Genomic DNA, 21,434 nt, shown 5'->3' with positions numbered 1-21,434 from the left:
GGAAACCATTCGAACAATTCTTCCTTCCATCCAGGAAGGTCAATTCATGACCACGGTGGATTTAAAGGATGCGTATCTACATATTCCTATCCACAAGGAACATCATCGGTTCCTAAGGTTCGCCTTTCTGGACAAGCATTACCAGTTTGTGGCACTTCCATTCGGATTAGCCACTGCTCCAAGAATTTTCACAAAGGTACTGGGGTCCCTTCTAGCGGTGCTACGACCAAGGGGCATTGCAGTAGTACCTTACTTGGACGACATTCTGATTCAAGCGTCGTCCCTTCCACAAGCAAAGGCTCATACGGACATTGTCCTGGCCTTTCTCAGATCTCACGGGTGGAAAGTGAACGTAGAAAAAAGTTCTCTATCTCCGTCAACAAGAGTTCCCTTCTTGGGAACAATAATAGACTCCTTAGAAATGAGGATTTTTCTGACAGAGGCCAGAAAATCAAAACTTCTAAACTCTTGTCAAGTACTTCATTCTGTTCCTCTTCCTTCCATAGCGCAGTGCATGGAAGTAATAGGTTTGATGGTCGCGGCAATGGACATAGTTCCTTTTGCGCGGATTCATCTGAGACCATTACAACTGTGCATGCTCAGTCAGTGGAATGGGGATTATACAGACTTGTCTCCGACGATACAAGTAGATCAGAGGACCAGAGATTCACTCCGTTGGTGGCTGTCCCTGGACAACCTGTCACAGGGGATGAGCTTCCGCAGACCAGAGTGGGTCATTGTCACGACCGACGCCAGTCTGGTGGGCTGGGGCGCGGTCTGGGGACTCCTGAAAGCTCAGGGTCTTTGGTCTCGGGAAGAATCTCTTCTCCCGATAAATATTCTGGAACTGAGAGCGATATTCAATGCTCTCAAGGCTTGGCCTCAGCTAGCAAAGGCCAAATTCATACGGTTTCAATCGGACAACATGACGACTGTTGCGTATATCAACCATCAAGGGGGAACAAGGAGTTCCCTGGCGATGGAAGAAGTGACCAAAATCATTCAATGGGCGGAGACTCACTCCTGCCACTTGTCTGCAATCCACATCCCAGGAGTGGAAAATTGGGAAGCGGATTTTCTGAGTCGTCAGACTTTTCATCCGGGGGAGTGGGAACTCCATCCGGAAATCTTTGCCCAAATTACTCAGTTGTGGGGCATTCCAGACATGGATCTGATGGCCTCTCGTCAGAACTTCAAGGTTCCTTGCTACGGGTCCAGATCCAGGGATCCCAAGGCGACTCTAGTAGATGCACTAGTAGCACCTTGGACCTTCAACCTAGATTATGTATTCCCACCGTTTCCTCTCATCCCCAGGCTGGTAGCCAGGATCAATCAGGAGAGGGCATCGGTGATCTTGATAGCTCCTGCGTGGCCACGCAGGACTTGGTATGCAGACCTGGTGAATATGTCATCGGCTCCACCATGGAAGCTACCTTTGAGACGGGACCTTCTTGTTCAAGGTCCGTTCGAACATCCGAATCTGGTCTCACTCCAACTGACTGCTTGGAGATTGAACGCTTGATTTTATCAAAGCGAGGGTTCTCAGATTCTGTCATTGATACTCTTGTTCAGGCCAGAAAGCCTGTAACTAGAAAAATCTACCATAAAATATGGAAAAAATATATCTGTTGGTGTGAATCTAAAGGATTCCCTTGGGACAAGATAAAAATTCCTAAGATTCTATCCTTTCTTCAAGAAGGTTTGGAGAAAGGATTATCTGCAAGTTCTTTGAAGGGACAGATTTCTGCTTTGTCTGTGTTACTTCACAAAAAGCTGGCGGCTGTGCCAGATGTTCAAGCTTTTGTTCAGGCTCTGGTTAGAATCAAGCCTGTTTACAAACCTTTGACTCCTCCTTGGAGTCTCAATTTAGTTCTTTCAGTTCTTCAGGGGGTTCCGTTTGAACCCTTACATTCTGTTGATATTAAGTTATTATCTTGGAAAGTTTTGTTTTTGGTTGCAATTTCTTCTGCTAGAAGAGTTTCAGAGTTATCTGCTCTGCAGTGTTCTCCTCCTTATCTGGTGTTCCATGCAGATAAGGTGGTTTTGCATACTAAACCTGGTTTTCTTCCGAAAGTTGTTTCTAACAAAAACATTAACCAGGAGATAGTCGTGCCTTCTTTGTGTCCGAATCCAGTTTCAAAGAAGGAACGTTTGTTGCACAATTTGGATGTAGTTCGTGCTCTAAAATTCTATTTAGATGCTACAAAGGATTTTAGACAAACATCTTCCTTGTTTGTTGTTTATTCTGGTAAAAGGAGAGGTCAAAAAGCAACTTCTACCTCTCTCTCTTTTTGGCTTAAAAGCATCATCAGATTGGCTTACGAGACTGCCGGACGGCAGCCTCCTGAAAGAATCACAGCTCATTCCACTAGGGCCGTGGCTTCCACATGGGCCTTCAAGAACGAGGCTTCTGTTGATCAGATATGTAGGGCAGCGACTTGGTCTTCACTGCACACTTTTACTAAATTTTACAAATTTGATACTTTTGCTTCTTCTGAGGCTATTTTTGGGAGAAAGGTTTTGCAAGCCGTGGTGCCTTCCATCTAGGTGACCTGATTTGCTCCCTCCCTTCATCCGTGTCCTAAAGCTTTGGTATTGGTTCCCACAAGTAAGGATGACGCCGTGGACCGGACACACCTATGTTGGAGAAAACAGAATTTATGTTTACCTGATAAATTACTTTCTCCAACGGTGTGTCCGGTCCACGGCCCGCCCTGGTTTTTTAATCAGGTCTGATAATTTATTTTCTTTAACTACAGTCACCACGGTATCATATGATTTCTCCTATGCAAATATTCCTCCTTTACGTCGGTCGAATGACTGGGGAAGGCGGAGCCTAGGAGGGATCATGTGACCAGCTTTGCTGGGCTCTTTGCCATTTCCTGTTGGGGAAGAGAATATCCCACAAGTAAGGATGACGCCGTGGACCGGACACACCGTTGGAGAAAGTAATTTATCAGGTAAACATAAATTCTGTTTTTCGTTTTGTTAATCTGTTTTTTGTATTAAGGGGTTAATCATCCATTTGCAAGTGGGTGCAATGCTCTGCTAACTTGTTACATACACTGTAAAAATTTTGTTAGTTTAACTGCCTTTTTTCACTGTTATTTCAAATTTTGGCAAAATTTGTTTCTCTTAAAGGCACAGTAACGTTTTATATATTTGCTTGTTAACTTGATTTAAAGTGTTTTCCAAGCTTACTAGTCTCATTATTAGTCTGTTCTAACATGTCTGACATAGAGGAAGCTCTGTGTTCATTATGTTTTAAAGCCATGGTGGAACCCCATCTTAGAATGTGTACCAGATGTACTGATTTCATGTTAAACAATAAAGATCATTTTTTGTCTTTAAAAACATTATCACCAGAGGATTCTGTCGTGGGGGTAGTTATGCCGACTAACTCTCCCCACGTGTCAGACCTTTTGACTCCCGCTTTAGGGACTCACGCTCAAATGGCGCCAAGTACATCAAGGGCACCCATAGCGTTTCTTTACCAGGGGATTCTGTCGAGGGGAAAGTTATGCCGACTAACTCTCCCCACGTGTCAGACCCTTTGACTCCCGCTTCAGGGACTCACGCTCAAATGGCGCCAAGTACATCAAGGGCGCCCATAGCGTTTATTTTACAAGACATGGCAAAGGTGGTGAATAATATTCTGGCAGCAGTATTAGTCAGACTACCTGAAATTAAAGGAAAGCAGTTAGCTCTGGGGGTAGATACAGAGCATACAGACGCTTTAAGAACCATGTATGATACTACCTCACAATATGCTTAGTCTGTGGGTGATTTTTTTTTTTTTTTTGACTCAGGGAAGATGATTTAACCTGATTCTGATATTTCTACATTTAAAATTTATGCTTGAGAACCTCCACTTGTTGCTCAGGGAGGCTTTGGCTGCTCTGAATGAATGTGTACAATCGCAGGGCCAGAGAAATTGTGTAGACTGGATAAATAATATGCAGTGCCGGTGTGTACTGATGTTTTTCCAATACCTAAAGAGGTTTACTAAAAATTTTTTTTAATAAGGAATGGGATAGACCAGGTGTGCCGTTCTCTTCCCCTCCTATTTTTTAGAAGAATGTTTTCTAATAGTTTCCACCACACGGGACTTCTGGCAGACAGTTCCTAAGGTGGAGAGAAGAGTTTCTACTCTAGCTAAGCGTACCACTACCTCTGACGAGGACAGTTGTGCTTTTTAGATCCAATGGATAAAAAATGTTTATTCAATCCTGCAGCCCCTTGCATACATTGCTTCTGTCACTGCTGCTGCGGCGTTCTGGGTTGAGTCTCTTGATGAGGCTTTACAGTTAAGCGACTCCATTGGATGAATATATTTGACAAGCTTATGCTAGCCAATTCCTTTGTTTTCTGATGCCTTGTTCATTTGACTAGACTAACGGCTAAGAATTCTGTTTTTTACTATACTGGCGCGCAGAGCGCTATGGCTTATATCATGGTCAGCTGTCGTGACTTTAATAAATAAGCTACTTAACTTCCCTTCAAGGTGATTATTGCTTATATCACTGGAGGAAAAGGTCATGCCCTTCCTCAGGATAGGTCTAAATCAAGGGCAAAAAAAAAAAAAAAAAAAGTCTAATTTTCGTACCTTTTAAAAACTTCAGGGCAGGTGTGGCATCCTCTTCCTCTAAGGCAAAACAAGAGGGAATTTTTGCTCAGTCCAAGGCGGTCTGGAGACAATCGGACCTGGAACAAAGATAAGCAGGCCAAGGAGCCTGCTGCTGCCTCTAAGGCAGCATGAAGGAACGGACCCCTATCCGGTAACGGATCCTATAGGGGACAGACTTTCATTCTTTGCCCAGGCGTGGGCAAGAGATGCCCAGGATCCCTAGGCATTGGAATTTATATCCCAGAGATATCTTCTGGATTTCAAAAATTCCCCCCCAAAAAAAGGGGAGATTTCGCCTTTCACAATTATCTGCAAACCAGATAAAGAAGGAGGCATTCTTACATTGTGTACGAGATCCATCCAGTTCCAAGAGAGGAACAGGGACAGAGTTTTTACTCAAATCTGTTTGTGGTTCCCAAGGAGAGGGAACCTTCAGACCTATTTTGGATCTAAAGATCTTAAACAAATTCCTCAGAATTCCGTCATTTAAGATGGAAACTATTCGTACCATCTTAACTATGATCCAGGAGAGTCAATAGAGGACTACAATGGATTTGAAGGATGCTTATCCTCACATTGTGATGCATAAAGATCACCATCGTTTTTCAGGTTTGCCTTTCTAGACAGGCATTACCAGTTTGTAGCTCTTTCCTTTGGGATATCTACAGCCCCAAGAATCTTTATGGAGGTTCTGGGGTCGCTTTGGCGGTCCTTAGACCGCGGGGCATAGAAGTGGCCCCTTATTTAGACGACATCCTGATACAGGCATCAAACATCCAAATTGCCCAGTCTCATACGGACGTAGTACTGGCATTTCTGAGATCACATGGGTGGAAAGTGAACAAGGAAAGAGTTCTCTATCCCCAATCTCAAGGGTTTCCCTCTTAGGGACTCTGATAAATTCTGTAGAAATGAAAATTTACCTGACGGAGTCCAGGTTGTCAAAGTTTCTAAATTTCTGCCGTGTTTTTTTCATCCCATCCGCGCCCTTCGGTGGCTCAGTACATGAATGAAATCGGCTTAATGGTAGCGGCAAGGGACATAGTACCGTTTGCACGTCTACATTTCAGACCGCTGCAACTATGCATGCTCAGTCAGAGGAACGGGGATTACACAGATTTGTCCCCCTGTTAAACCTGGACCAAGAGACCAGAGATTCTCTTCTCTGGTGACTATGTCGGGTCCATCTGTCCAAGGGTATGACCTTCCGCAGGTCAGATGGGACAATTGTTACAATAGATGCCAGCCTTTTAGGTTGGGATGCAGTCTGGAACTCCCTGAAGGCTCAGGGATAGTGGACTTAGGAGGAGACCCTCCTTCTAATAAATATTCTGGAACTGGGAGTGATATTCCATGCTCTTCAGACTTGGCCTCAGTTAGCAACTCTGAGGTACATCATACTCAGTCGGACAATATACACGACTGTGGCTTACATCAGCCATCAAGGGGGAACAGAAGTTCCCTAGCGATGTTAGAAGTCTTACAACAATTCACTGGACAGAGACTCACTCTTGTCTATCAGCTATCCATATCCCAGGTGTTGAGAACTGGGAGGTGGATTTTCTAAGTCATCAGACTTTTCTTCCGGGGGAGTGGGATTTCCTCCGGAGGTCAAGACCAAGCAGGAGAGGGCTTTGGTGTTTTTGACAGCGCCTGCGTAGCCACGCAGGACCTGGTATGCAGATCTGGTGGACATGTCATCCTTTCCATCACGGTCTCTGCTTCAGAGACAGGTCCCTCTACCTCAGGGTCCTTTCAACCATCTAAATAGAATCAATCTGAGATGGACTGCCTGGAGACTGAACGCTTGATGTTATCAAAGCATGGCTTCTCCGAGTCAGTCATTGATACCTTAATACAGACATGAAAGCCTGTCTCTAGGAAAATTGAACATAGATATGGTGTAAATATCTGATTGTTATGAATCCAAGGGTTACTCATGGAGTAAAGTCTGGATTCCCAGGATATTATCTTTTCTCCAAGATGTTTTTGAGAAAAGGGTTGTCAGCTAATTCCTTAAAAGGGGACAGATTTTTACTCTGTCTATTTTTTTGCACAAGCGTCTGGCAGGTATTCTAGACGTTCAGGCATTTGGTCAGGCTTTGGTTAGATCCAAGCCTGTGTTTAAAACTGTTGCTCCGCCATGGAGCTTAAACCTGATTCTTAAGGTTCTTCAAGAAGTTCCGTTTGAACCTTTTTTGTTCCATAGATATCAATCTTTATCTTGGAAAGTTCCTTTTGGGTAGCTAATTCCTCGACTCGTAGAGTCTCCAAGTTATCTGTGTTACAATGTGATTCTCCTTATCTGGTCCTTCGTACGGATAAGGTAGTCCTGCGTACCAACCTGGGTTTTTTCCTAAGGTGGTATCTAACAAGTACATCACTCAAGAGATAGTTGTTCCATGCTTGTATCCTAATCCTTCCTCAAAGAAGGAACGTCTATTACACAATATTGGACGTGGTTTGTGCTTTAAAGTTTTACTTACAAGCTACTACAGTTTTCATCAAACGTTCACCTTGTTTGTTGTCTATTCTGGACAGAGGAGAGGTCAAAAGACTTCAGCAGCCTCTCTGTCTTTTTGGTTAAAAAGCATAATTCATTTAGCTTATGAGACTGCTGGACAGCAGCCTCCTGAAGGGATTACAGCTCATTCTACTAGAGCTGTGGTTTTCACTTGGGCCTTTTTTAAATGTGGCTTCTGTTGAACAGATTTACAAGACGGAGTCTTGGTCTGCGCTTCATACTTTTCAAATTTAACAAATTTGATACCTTGCTTCTTCGGAGGCTATTTTTGGGAGAAAGGGTTTTTTACAGGCAGTGGGTAACTTCCGTTTAAGTACCTGCCTTGTCCCTCCCATCATCCGTGTACTTTAGCTTTGGTATTGGTATTCCATAAGTAATGGATGATCCGTGGACTGGATACACTTAACAAGAGAAAACATAATTTATGCTTACCTGATAAATTTATTTCTCTTGTAGTGTATCCAGTCCACGGCCCGCCCTGTCACTTTAAGGCAGGTAATTTTTTCATTTGAACTACAGTCACCACTGCACCCTATGGTTTTTCCTTTCTCTGCATGTTTTCGGTCGAATGACTGAATATGGCAGTTAGGGGAGGAGCTATATAGCAGCTTTGCTGTGGGTGGACTCTTGCAGCTTCCTGTTGGGAAGGAGAATATATTCCATAAGTAATGGATGATCCGTGGACTGGATACACTACAAGAGAAATAAATTTATCAGGTAAGCATAAATTATGTTTTTCACGTTCCAGCTTTCAAGTCTGCGCACGTCAGGATAGCGCATGTAGGCGTCTCGAGAGAGCACACATCCTTTTTTGAAACAATTTTTTTTCTTTGATACCGGATAACGCATGTTCTCCCTCCTTTTCTTAAGTGCGCTATATCTGTAGGTTGAATGTAATGCATCTGTATCATAGTGTGTAATTCTGTATGTCGGATTAGCAAGCTTTTGGCCTAGTAAGATTTTTAAAGAGCTGCTTTTTTTTGGGGGGGGGGTAAGTATTTTCCCTTTTTTCAAAAGCTCTGTTTGGGGATATGACTGTTTTATTTTATATGCACATTACTACTTTTGTAGTTTTCTGCTGTTATGTAGCCTTTTGTTTCTCTCCCTAAACCTACTTTAGAAGCTGAACCCTCTGAACACTTTCCTATCAGTGTTAAATGTGTTTAGTCTGAGGTATTACCTTCAGCATATATATGCTACATGTTTTAATGCATTTTAAAGGGAAACTCAAGTCAAAATCAAACTTTCAGGATTCAGTTAAAGCAGGCAATTTTAAACAACTTTACAATTTACTACCATTAACAAAATGTGCACAGTCTTTTTATATTTACACTTTTTTGAGTCACCAACTCCTACTGAGCATGTGCAAAAATTGACAGAATATACGTATATGCTTTTGTGATTGGCTGATAGCTGTCACATGATACAAAGGGAGTGGAAATAGACTCAAATGAAATTTGTCAGGAAAAAAAATCTACTAATTTGAAGTTTTGTATGCTACAGCAATGGTGCAGAGATCATAGTTTGATGTATTTAAAAGATGTATGTACATTACAGGGCAAATTAATCCCTGTCTGGGTCGCTAAATAATCAGCTTATTATGCAGGGGACTTCTTTTGCTTGTCCTATTTGTACTGTGATTCCTTCCGATGCAAGTCTTTCAGGTTTGGAGGGGGCCATCTGGTGGCCTTTGAGGTTACAAAGGGTTTGGTTTCCTTGGGAAGCAAGTTTGCCAGTTAATGTTATAGGCGTCATTTCTTTTTTCAGACAGACGGGGTGGGGACTTCAAAACATTAGAACAGTTCAAGGAGCACCAGCATATGCATACAACTTCACCTTTATTGTTAACTTAAAACATGGATAAATTGTACAAAACGGACATCATTGCAGATAACACAACCCCCAAACGTAGCCGTGAAACATCTGACACATTTCGGCTGGGGCCGTACTCATAGCTGTGTTTTCACTTCAATACCTGCATGTTTTTAAAATACCAAACCTACATTAATTGGTAAAAAACAAGGTATCGTCATCATTGGGGTGGGAGGGGTAATCTTTCTACCTATACATTTAGAACTGGTTGCTTTGTTTTGATGTTCTTGATTTATTTTTCCCACACATATACATGCTTAGTTTATACATGTGCAAACAAATACGAGAAACCTATTTAGTTCTGCCTACTGCACTAAAACATTGAACATTATCAAAAAAGTACCAGAAATGTGTTCATGGATACCTCTTCATTGGAAACAGATCTATCCAAACATCGTCTTACTATTAGTTACAATTCTACAGGAGTTCAATCAAAGATAAATTGTGTCAATACCAAAAATGAATGAGATCAAATTCAGAGTTAAGTCCTCCTGGGACCCTCGTAGCTAATTTACAAATCCAGAAGGCCTCCCTTTTAGCTAACAGGAGATTCCTATCTCCACCTCTTGGGTGCGTCCTCACTTGTTCTATAATAGTCCATTTTAAACTATCTCCTCATTTTTGGTGTTTAGTATTAAAATGTTGTACCAATGGTATGGTTAGCAAACCTTCCTTTATATTATTTAGATGTTCTCTTATACGAACCCGGTTTTCTCTAGATGTGAGCCCTACAATACTGTATGTTACAAAGTGAGCAAGTCCATAAATACACCACATGTCGCCCTACACGTCCGTCTATTCCTATAACAGAGCACTTAAAGCCATCACCCACTGAAAGATGTTCACAAGCCTTTCAAGTAGAATTACTACATCTAAACACTCCTTGTTGTGTAAGCCATGTATTTCTAGGAGTGTCTTGTCTTTTTAGGTGAGTGGATGCTACTTGATTACCAATAGATAATCCTTTCTTGTAGGCAAATTTGCTACCCTTGCTAACGGTGTCTACCAACCCTTCTTCTGCCACCAATAAGGGAAAATGTGTGTTTATTATACTGCAGATCTGGTTATATTGGGCACTATATTGTGTGATGGAACTCACATTATCTCTTTTCTATACATCCATTAGGTTAGCTTTCAATAGATCAATACTCCTTATTTGTTCTACCTGTGATCTCGCTTTATTTATTATTTTTCTTGGGTACGCTCTATTTTATTGAGTTGTTAAGCTGCCTGCTTTAGCTTCATATGTGTCTTCAACTGTACAATTTCGCTTTTAATTTAATGAACAAGATTTCTCTTGTTCTGTTGTTGAGACTTTGATACAGGACTGGGACTAGTAAGATTTATCATAAGGTCTGCAAGGCCTTTTATTTTCTGGTGTATAGATTGTTTTTGTTTGTTTTTTCCCTGGCATTTTAGAATTCATTTGGTTTTGTAGAATTATTTATATAAGAGTTTATCTATTTGAAAGGTCAGATTTCTGCTCTTTCAGTTTTGTTGCAATAGAAGATAGTTGATCTTTCTCTTTTTTTTTGTATCTCTTTTATATGTCTTAATCTTAGAATTCTTCAGATAGGCTTCTTCATAACTTGGATGTTGTAAGAGCTTTGAAGTATTATAAGGATTTCAGACAAAATTCTAGTTTTTGTTCACTTTACTGGTTCTAGAAGAAAGCTTCTGTTTTTTCTTTGGCTTCTTGGTTGAAACTTTTAATCAATAAGGCTTACTTGGTGATAGGACAGCCTCCATCTAGACCTATTACTACCCATTCTCTCAGATCAGTTTCCACATCTTGGGCTTTTTAGAATGAGGCATCTGACCAATTTTGCAAGGTAGCTTCTTTGTAGTTTTTTGCACACTTTAACTAAATTCTATAATTCTGATCTGTTTTTTGCTTCTTCCGAGGCAGCCTTTGGTAGGAAATCCTTCAGGCAGCTGTCACAGGATACTTTTACTTTTGCTTGTTGGTCATTTTAATTGCATATTACCCTATTTATTCTTAGGGTTTCTTTCTTCTTCTTTTTTGTGCACATCCTTTTTCCCTGCTCCAATTTTGCATGACTATAGGTCAGACTGATTTACCAGTGAGGTGGGAGGGGTTTTATAGAGCTCTTTGGATTTGGGAATTTTTGTCTCCTCGTACTGGCAGTTAAAAGTAATTCACAGGAATAATGAATCGCGGTCTCTCACCACCATGAAAGAAATACATTTAACAGGTAAGCATAAATTATGTTTGTTTATTTTCTTAGTTTTTTTGTGATTTTAGAATTGACAAATCCAGACATGGTGTTAGTGTATTGCAAGAAAATGTGTTCTTTACTGAACACTTAGGGCTCGATTTACCAAAGTCCTACGGCTGCAAGTTCTCACAAGAACTTGCTCGCCGTAATTTATCAAGCAGCAGTCACCAGACCGCCGCTTCCTTAACCTTTTCGCCACCTCTAAGGTGGCGAAATTCATTCTCCGTGGTCGAGTCCGACCGAGGAGATTGACAGCTCCTGCCCGCGCGTGATTGGCTGTGCGTGGGCAGGGGGCAGGATTGCACGCGAGCGCAAAATTGCGCTCGTGTGCAATGTTGATTACCTGCAGATAATTTCGCCCCACCACAGGTGAGCTGAGGCGTACAGGGGCGCGTATACGTGCCCCTGTATGCCTCAGCTTTGATAAATCTATCCCTTAGCATAACAAACTGTACAACGTGTGCATATAGTCCGCACATTCTGACTGCTCCTAGATTGTACTTTTTAAACCTGATAACTGCTTCTAATTTTTAGATCTCCATATTCATTGTCAATGGGCTGAATATGTTTACATTTTTTTTTTGTCAGGAAACTATTAAACAAATGACTGAACATGAAGATGAGCAGAAAGAAGAGATCAAAGAGCTAAACAGGCGTTTAGAGAAAAATCTAATTATTCTGGAGAGCAGAAACATAGACCCAGGTAATTAAATGAACATAGGACAATTTTCTTCTGTTATGTGTGATCAGTCCACGGGTCATCATTACTTCTGGGATATAACTCCTCCCCAACAGGAAATGCAAGAGGATTCACCCAGCAGAGCTGCATATAGCTCCTCCCCTCTACGTCAGTCCCAGTCATTCTCTTGCACCCAACGACTAGATAGGATGTGTGAGAGGACTATGGTGATTATACTTAGTTTTTATGACTTCAATCAAAAGTTTGTTATTTTACAATAGCACCGGAGCGTGTTATTACTTCTCTGGCAGAGTTTGAGGAAGAATCTGCCAGAGTTTTTTACTATGATTTTAACCGGAGTAGTTAAGATCATATTGCTGTTCTCGGCCATCTGAGGGAGGTAAAGGCTTCAGATCAGGGGACAGCGGGCAGATGAATCTGCATTGAGGTATGTAGCAGTTTTTATTTTCTGAATGGAATTGATGAGAAAATCCTGCCATACCGTTAAAATGACATGTATGTATACACTTCAGTATTCTGGGGATGGTATTTCACCGGAACTACTCTGCTAAAGGTCACTAATACTTTTAATAACTATTTATCATGTTAAACGTTTTTTGCTGGAATGTAAAATCGTTTACATTGCTGAGGTACTGTGTGAATAGATATTTGGGCATTATTTTCCACTTGGCAGTTTTTTGCTTGTAATTGTGACAGTTTCGTTTCTCTTCACTGCTGTGTGGGAGAGGGAGGGGCCGTTTTTGGCGCTCTTTACTACGCATCAAAAAATTCCAATCAGTCACTTTTATTTTTCCTGCATGATCCGGTTCATCTCTGACAGATCTCAGGGGTCTTCAAACTTCTTTGAAGGGAGGTAACTTCTCTCAGCAGAGCTGTGAGAATTCTTATAGTGACTGTGCATAAAAACGTTGCTTTGTACTTTTTATGTCAAATTTAATTATTGTTATTTTACTAATGGGAACAAACCTTTGCTAAGAGTTGTGTTGTTTTAAAGTTTGATGCTATAACTGTTTTTCAGTTCATTATTTCAACTGTTATTTAATCGTTTAGTACCTCTTTGAGGCACAGTATTTTTTTGCTAAAAAAGATTATAACCAAGTTGTAAGTTTTTTGCTAGTGTGTTAAACATGTCTGACTCAGAGGAAGATATCTGTGTCATTTGTTCCAATGCCAAGGTGGAGCCCAATAGAAATTTATGTACTAACTGTATTGATGCTACTTTAAATAAAAGTCAATCTGTACAATGTGAACAAATTTCACCAAACAGCGAGGGGAGAGTTATGCCGACTAACTCGCCTCACGCGGCAGTACCTGCATCTCCCGCCCGGGAGGTGCGTGATATTATGGCGCCTAGTACATCTGGGCGGCCATTACAGATAACATTACAAGATATGGCTACTGTTATGACTGAAGTTTTGTCTAAATTACCAGAACTAAGAGGCAAGCGTGATCACTCTGGGGTGAGAACAGAGTGCGCTGACAATGCTAGGGCCATGTCTGATACTGCGTCACAGCTCGCAGAGCATGAGGACGGAGAGCTTCATTCTGTGGGTGACGGTTCTGATCCAAACAAATTGGACTCAGATATTTCAAATTTTAAATTTAAATTGGAGAACCTCCGTGTATTACTAGGGGAGGTCTTAGCAGCTCTTAACGATTGTAACACCGTTGCAATACCAGAGAAACTGTGTAGGTTGGATAAATACTTTGCGGTACCGGCGAGTACTGACGTTTTTCCTATACCTAAGAGACTAACTGAAATTGTTACTAAGGAGTGGGATAGACCCGGTGTGCCGTTCTCACCCCCTCCAATATTTAGAAAGATGTTCCCAATAGACGCCACCACTAGGGACTTATGGCAGACGGTCCCCAAGGTGGAGGGAGCAGTTTCTACTTTAGCTAAGCGTACCACTATCCCGGTGGAGGATAGCTGTGCTTTTTCAGATCCGATGGATAAAAAGTTAGAGGGTTACCTTAAGAAAATGTTTGTTCAACAAGGTTTTATATTACAACCCCTTGCATGTATCGCGCCGATTACGGCTGCGGCAGCATTTTGGATTGAGTCGCTGGAAGAGAACCTTAGTTCATCTACGCTAGACGACATTACGGACAGGCTTAGAGTCCTTAAACTAGCTAATTCTTTCATTTCGGAGGCCGTAGTACATTTAACTAAACTCACGGCTAAGAACTCAGGATTCGCCATACAGGCACGTAGGGCGCTGTGGCTAAAATCCTGGTCAGCTGATGTGACTTCTAAGTCCAAATTACTTAATATACCTTTCAAGGGGCAGTCTTTATTTGGGCCCGGTTTGAAAGAAATTATCGCTGACATTACAGGTGGTAAGGGCCACGCCCTACCTCAAGACAAAGCCAAAGCTAAGGCTAGACAGTCTAATTTTCGTCCCTTTCGGAATTTCAAAACGGGAGCAGCATCAACCTCCACTGCACCAAAACAGGAAGGAGCTGTTGCTCGTTACAGGCAAGGCTGGAAGCCTAACCAGTCCTGGAACAAGAGCAAGCAGGCCAGGAAACCTGCTGCTGCCCCAAAGACAGCATGAACCGAGACCCCCCGATCCGGGACCGGATCTAGTGGGGGGCAGACTCTCTCTCTTTGCCCAGGCCTGGGCAAGAGATGTTCAGGATCCCTGGGCTCTAGAGATCATATCTCAGGGATACCTTCTAGACTTCAAATTATCTCCCCCAAGAGGGAGATTTCATCTGTCAAGGTTGTCAACAAACCAGATAAAGAAAGAAGCGTTTCTACGCTGCGTACAAGATCTGTTATTAATGGGAGTGATCCATCCGGTTCCACGGTCGGAACAAGGACAAGGGTTCTACTCAAACCTGTTTGTGGTTCCCAAAAAAGAGGGAACTTTCAGGCCAATCTTAGATTTAAAGATTCTAAACAAATTCCTAAGAGTTCCATCGTTCAAAATGGAAACTATTCGGACAATCTTACCCATGATCCAAGAGGGTCAGTACATGACCACAGTGGATTTAAAGGATGCTTACCTTCACATACCGATCCACAAAGATCATCACCGGTACCTAAGGTTTGCCTTCTTAGACAGGCACTACCAGTTTGTAGCTCTTCCATTCGGACTGGCTACGGCTCCAAGAATCTTCACAAAGGTTCTGGGTGCCCTTCTAGCGGTACTAAGACCGCGAGGGATTTCGGTAGCTCCGTACCTAGACGACATTCTAATACAAGCTTCAAGCTTTCAAACTGCCAAGTCTCATACAGAGTTAGTTCTGGCATTTCTAAGGTCGCATGGATGGAAGGTGAACGAAAAGAAGAGTTCTCTTTTTCCTCTCACAAGAGTTCCATTCTTGGGGACTCTTATAGATTCTGTAGAAATGAAGATTTACCTGACAGAAGACAGGTTAACAAAGCTTCAAAATGCATGCCGCGTCCTTCATTCCATTCAACACCCGTCAGTAGCTCAATGCATGGAGGTGATCGGCTTAATGGTAGCGGCAATGGACATAGTACCTTTTGCACGTCTACACCTCAGACCGCTGCAATTATGCATGCTAAGTCAGTGGAATGGGGATTACTCAGATTTGTCCCCTACTCTGAATCTGAATCAAGAGACCAGAAATTCTCTTCTATGGTGGCTTCATCGGCCACACCTGTCCAGGGGGATGCCATTCAGCAGGCCAGACTGGACAATTGTAACAACAGACGCCAGCCTACTAGGTTGGGGCGCTGTCTGGAATTCTCTGAAGGCTCAGGGACTATGGAATCAGGAGGAGAGTCTCCTTCCAATAAACATTCTGGAATTGAGAGCAGTTCTCAATGCCCTTCTGGCTTGGCCCCAGTTAACAACTCGGGGGTTCATCAGGTTTCAGTCGGACAACATCACGACTGTAGCTTACATCAACCATCAGGGAGGGACAAGAAGCTCCCTAGCAATGATGGAAGTATCAAAGATAATTCGCTGGGCAGAGTCTCACTCTTGCCACCTGTCAGCAATCCACATCCCGGGAGTGGAGAACTGGGAAGCGGATTTCTTGAGTCGCCAGACTTTTCATCCGGGGGAGTGGGAACTTCATCCGGAGATCTTTGCCCAAATACTTCGACGTTGGGGCAAACCAGAGATAGATCTCATGGCGTCTCGCCAGAACGCCAAACTTCCTCGCTACGGGTCCAGATCCAGGGATCCGGGAGCAGTTCTGATAGATGCTTTGACAGCACCTTGGAACTTCAGGATGGCTTATGTGTTTCCACCCTTCCCGCTGCTTCCTCGATTGATTGCCAAAATCAAACAGGAGAGAGCATCAGTAATTCTAATAGCACCTGCATGGCCACGCAGGACTTGGTATGCAGATCTGGTGGACATGTCATCCTGTCCGCCTTGGTCTCTACCTCTAAGACAGGACCTTCTGATACAGGGTCCATTCAAACATCAAAATCTAACTTCTCTGAAGCTGACTGCTTGGAAATTGAACGCTTGATTTTATCAAAACGTGGTTTTTCTGAGTCGGTTATTGATACCCTGATTCAGGCTAGGAAGCCTGTTACCAGAAGGATTTACCATAAAATATGGCGGAAATACCTATACTGGTGCGAATCCAAAGGTTACTCCTGGAGTAAGGTTAGGATCGCTAGGATATTGTCCTTTCTACAAGAAGGTTTAGAAAAGGGTTTATCAGCTAGTTCATTAAAGGGACAGATTTCAGCTCTGTCCATCTTGTTACACAGACGTCTGTCAGAAAATCCAGACGTCCAGTCCTTTTGTCAGGCTTTAGCTAGGATCAAGCCTGTATTTAAAGCTGTTGCTCCACCATGGAGTTTAAACTTAGTTCTTAACGTTTTACAGGGTGTTCCGTTTGAACCCCTTCATTCCATTGATATAAAAATGTTATCTTGGAAAGTTCTGTTTTTAATGGCTATTTCCTCGGCTCGAAGAGTCTCTGAGTTATCAGCCTTACATTGTGATTCCCCTTATCTGATTTTTCACTCAGACAAGGTAGTTCTGCGTACTAAACCTGGGTTCTTACCTAAGGTAGTCACTAACAGGAACATCAATCAAGAGATTGTTGTACCATCCTTGTGTCCAAATCCTTCTTCAAAGAAGGAACGTCTTCTACACAATCTGGATGTAGTTCGTGCCCTCAAGTTCTACTTGCAGGCAACTAAAGATTTTCGCCAAACTTCTTCCTTGTTTGTCGTTTACTCTGGACAGAGGAGAGGTCAAAAAGCTTCTGCTACCTCTCTCTCTTTTTGGCTTCGTAGCATAATACGTTTAGCCTATGAGACTGCTGGACAGCAGCCTCCTGAAAGAATTACAGCTCACTCCACTAGAGCTGTGGCTTCCACTTGGGCCTTTAAGAATGAGGCCTCTGTTGAACAGATTTGCAAGGCTGCAACTTGGTCTTCGCTTCATACTTTTTCCAAATTTTACAAATTTGACACTTTTGCTTCTTCGGAGGCTATTTTTGGGAGAAAGGTTCTTCAGGCAGTGGTTCCTTCTATATAATGAGCCTGCCTATCCCTCCCGTCATCCGTGTACTTTTGCTTTGGTATTGGTATCCCAGAAGTAATGATGACCCGTGGACTGATCACACATAACAGAAGAAAACATAATTTATGCTTACCTGATAAATTCCTTTCTTCTGTTGTGTGATCAGTCCACGGCCCGCCCTGTTTTAAGGCAGGTAGATATCTTTTAAATTATACTCCAGTCACCACTTCACCCTTGGTTACTCCTTTCTCGTTGATTCTTGGTCGAATGACTGGGACTGACGTAGAGGGGAGGAGCTATATGCAGCTCTGCTGGGTGAATCCTCTTGCATTTCCTGTTGGGGAGGAGTTATATCCCAGAAGTAATGATGACCCGTGGACTGATCACACAACAGAAGAAAGGAATTTATCAGGTAAGCATAAATTATGTTATTTCCATAACCTATTCGAAATTCATAGCCGATTAATGGAAACATTTGTATATTAATGATATCAATAAAGTAATAATCAATTTATTACTATTTTTAGTTTTGTTTATTTTTATTGAGTTTTAAACAAACAGAAGAAAAACATAGCAAAACTGTTGACAGCAATAATTAAGATAAATATAACATTGGACCATGAAGAAGATTGGATGCAAGACATAACTCGCCACAGTGGGCTATCCAAAAATAAGCTATAGAGCTGTGAGAGAGAGTTGCAGAATATTTTAGAGCAAGATAGATTGTCTTCATTCCAAACAATCTGTATAGATCAGCAGAGCAAATGTTACTAAGCTAATACTTGACCGCTATAGTGATGTCCATTTAAATATGAAAATAACAACAACAAAAAACATTTGTAGCAATGAAGAAGAAAAGGGAGAAATGAGTAAGGGATTTAGAAGAGGAAAGAAAACCGGATCTAAGACGGGATAAGGCAAGAGAGAAATAGAGAATGAACAAGGGATAGTAGTGAAGGTGAGACGTCCTGTGTTGTGTATCTGGCTAGGGGCCCAAGTTGTGCCTAAGTTCCTATTTATGTTTGCAATGTTTCCCAATAGATTTTAATATCCTGAAACATGATCAATTTGTTTAGTCTGATATGAGAACTCCTCGATTACTAACAATTCTTGGGTTCTCTCTTTCCATTCGAGGAAGCTGGGAAAAGAGGCTGACTTCCAATACCTAGCAATCAATGACCGTACAGTCAATTTATTAGTTTATTCTGTGTTTAGAAAAAGTATTTTGTATAAATATTGTAAAAAAAAAAACCCCATCACAGTATACATGGTTAATGCATTTGCGTTGTTTAGTTTCAGGAGAACTTATCCTGGCATCTGCAGAAGAAAAAAGCAAGCTACGGGCAGAGACGAAGGTGTGGTACTTGTGTGACAATTAATGTGTCTGCTTATGGTCACTGGTCATTTGTATTATCCAGTGACTGGTGGTGCAATGTCCCAACAGCAAATTACTTTAGGAACTGACTTTTTGTGTATGTTCATGTAAGAGACCAGTACCTAGAAAGTTGGCAATACACAGCTTAAAATGATATTCAAGAGATATTAAAGTTACAATTATTTTTTCATGATTCAGAAAAACTTTTAAACAACTTTTTAATTTACTTCTATTATCTAATTTGCTTCATTTTCTTGTTATAATTTCTGCTCCTTCAACAAATTATACCAAAAGGATGAAGCAAAAAGTAAAGCTTTATTTATTTATTGAGATTATAGATGTGTTAGTGGTTTATAGAATAATAAAAAATAAAAAAAATAATGACATTTCTCCCAAATTCCAAATAAAAATATTGTCATTTAGAGCATTTATTTGCAGAAAATTACAACTGGTCAAAATAACAAAAAAGATGCATTGTTTTTAGACCTCAAATATTTCAAAGAAAACAAGTTCCTATTCATTTTTAAACACATTACTAATGTTTTAACTTAGAGTTCAGAAATTAATATTTAATGGAATAGCCCTGATTTTCAATCACAGCTTTCATGCATCTTGGAGCATTATCCTGCTAGAAAAACTAATCCTCAGAGTTTGGGAACATTGTCAGAGCAGACTGAAGCAATTTTTCTTCCAGGATAACCTTGCACGTGGCTTCATTCATGAGGTGTGTTAAACCCAAACGTGGACTCCCTCCCTTCCCAATGTGCCTAGAGGGATATGACTCACTAGGCCCAAAGAAGGCTGAAATGAGTGTCTGGGGTTGTCATGTTCCTCGTTCAAAGGATGATTGCCTGGTATTTTGGGGCTGGACTGACCTTTATAGGCTAGATCAGACGCATATACTTCGGAAAAGTGATTTTCTGTGAAAGCAACAATTGGTCAAAAAGAGGCTGTTCCCGAGTGTCAAGAACAAGCTGCCAATGAAGTTGAATAGGATGAGCAAAATTAATGACTGTATGTTTTTTTGTGAAACATTGCATGGTGTATATTTTAGGGTCATAAAACTGAAAATTAGACTTTAATGATTTAGATAAAGTATGCAATTCTAAAAAAAAACAAATTATTTTTCTTGGAATCTGTTGTTGAAACATAGCTCCTTTCCATGAGATCATACTAATGTTAATTCAGGAATATGCACATGACTTCAGAATTATACATATAACATCAATATGGCAGCAAACACTCAACCTTCCTAGGTATGCTGCAATGGAAAAAATACCAAGAGAACAAATTAAATATTGTCCTATAAATTGTATTTTTTTAATTGTATGCACTCTCTCAATCATTAAAGCTTAATTCTGATTTCCATGTACATTTTTTTTATAAACACATTATATGCTCTTTTTTCCAGGCTTCTACAGATAATCTTCTAAGTGAGCTGAAGATTTTTGGTCAAATGGCAAATGAGCAAATAGCACAAGTTCAGGTAAAATCTGACTTGTTCTGATTATTGCAAAAACTTAAATAACTGCTTCTAAACTCTTGTTATACCCAAGTGAGAGCAATTGTGGTCTTTTCCAAAATAAAGTGAAATACTGTTGATGAGCCAGTCTTACCTAGGAATCCACCTTTTTCTTTGCAGGCTGTTATAGACAAGTGGAATCAGGCAGAGGAGAACAGAAATGTCTTTCTAGAGGAGCAAAAAGATTTTGATATTGAGCTGGATCAGTTCCGAGCTGCACTCCAGCAGGCAGAGCAGTGGCTGGACTTATGATGTAAAGGAGGGGGCTGGATGCGCATTGTATATGTATCATCCAGAGGAACAACTTTTAACACATCACATAACAGTTGTACTTGTTTACATTGTCTGCACAGAGGGAGATTAAACGTTATTGTGTTTAGGTTTTTCTTTCAAGTTGTTGTTTACTACTTGTTAACGTTTCTAGAGTGTATATATTAAAAGCAGTCATTTTCCCTGAAAAAAACTTGTCAATTGGGGTGTATACTGTGCCCGATTCCTTTATACACCATAGACAAGGTGCATATTAAAGTTGTTCTCAGAACTGTTAAGCTTGACTGCTCGTAAGGAAGTGCAAACGCAAACCTCTCCCAAACGTTTATATGTTAAATTATCATCTCTTTACAGCACTTGAAAATGTAACACTTCCCTGCCTTATATCTACTACTATAGGTAGATTTTATATATGCTGCTTTTTTTCCTCTCACTACAATATCATTTTCTTTTTTGTTTGTTATTATATTGGTCTTTATGTGTAAAAACATGTAAATATGTAATTGTTTATTGCTGAATAAATACTTTATTGCAAATTGAAGTTACAATTCTTCCTATTCTTAGAAAACATACAGCAATAATTTGTATGTATACATATCTATCACACATACACACACTGTGTAAATATAACCATTTACCTAAAGCCTGATATTTTTAACATATCTATTATTATATTTTCTTTCGTAAGACGAGTATAGTCCATAGAAGGGGTGTTCAATAGGTAGATCGGGATCTACCAGTAGATCCCGAAGGAGCTGCTCGTAGATGGCGACCAATATGATCAAAATGATGTGGTCAAGTTACGTGATCTTAACAATGGGGCGTGAGTAGAGTAT

The 21,434-nt window shown here is 41.0% G+C and overlaps 1 protein-coding gene across 1 annotated transcript in view; it reads left to right on the top strand.

Moving 5' to 3' along the window:
• KNSTRN (kinetochore localized astrin (SPAG5) binding protein) overlaps positions 1-21,134 on the top strand; it is a 107,948-nt gene extending 86,814 nt beyond the window's left edge. The window contains exons 6-9 of the mRNA XM_053697897.1: positions 11,852-11,966; positions 18,725-18,786; positions 20,218-20,292; positions 20,449-21,134. Coding sequence (XP_053553872.1) covers positions 11,852-11,966; positions 18,725-18,786; positions 20,218-20,292; positions 20,449-20,580 — 384 coding nt within the window. The 3' untranslated portion in view covers positions 20,581-21,134. The remainder of the gene's footprint in view (positions 1-11,851; positions 11,967-18,724; positions 18,787-20,217; positions 20,293-20,448) is intronic.
• Positions 21,135-21,434: the final 300 nt, after the last annotated feature.

This window comes from Bombina bombina, chromosome 1 (assembly GCF_027579735.1).
Source record: "Bombina bombina isolate aBomBom1 chromosome 1, aBomBom1.pri, whole genome shotgun sequence".
NCBI classification, from domain to species: domain Eukaryota; kingdom Metazoa; phylum Chordata; class Amphibia; order Anura; family Bombinatoridae; genus Bombina; species Bombina bombina.
This window is presented reverse-complemented; position numbering and strand designations above follow the sequence as displayed.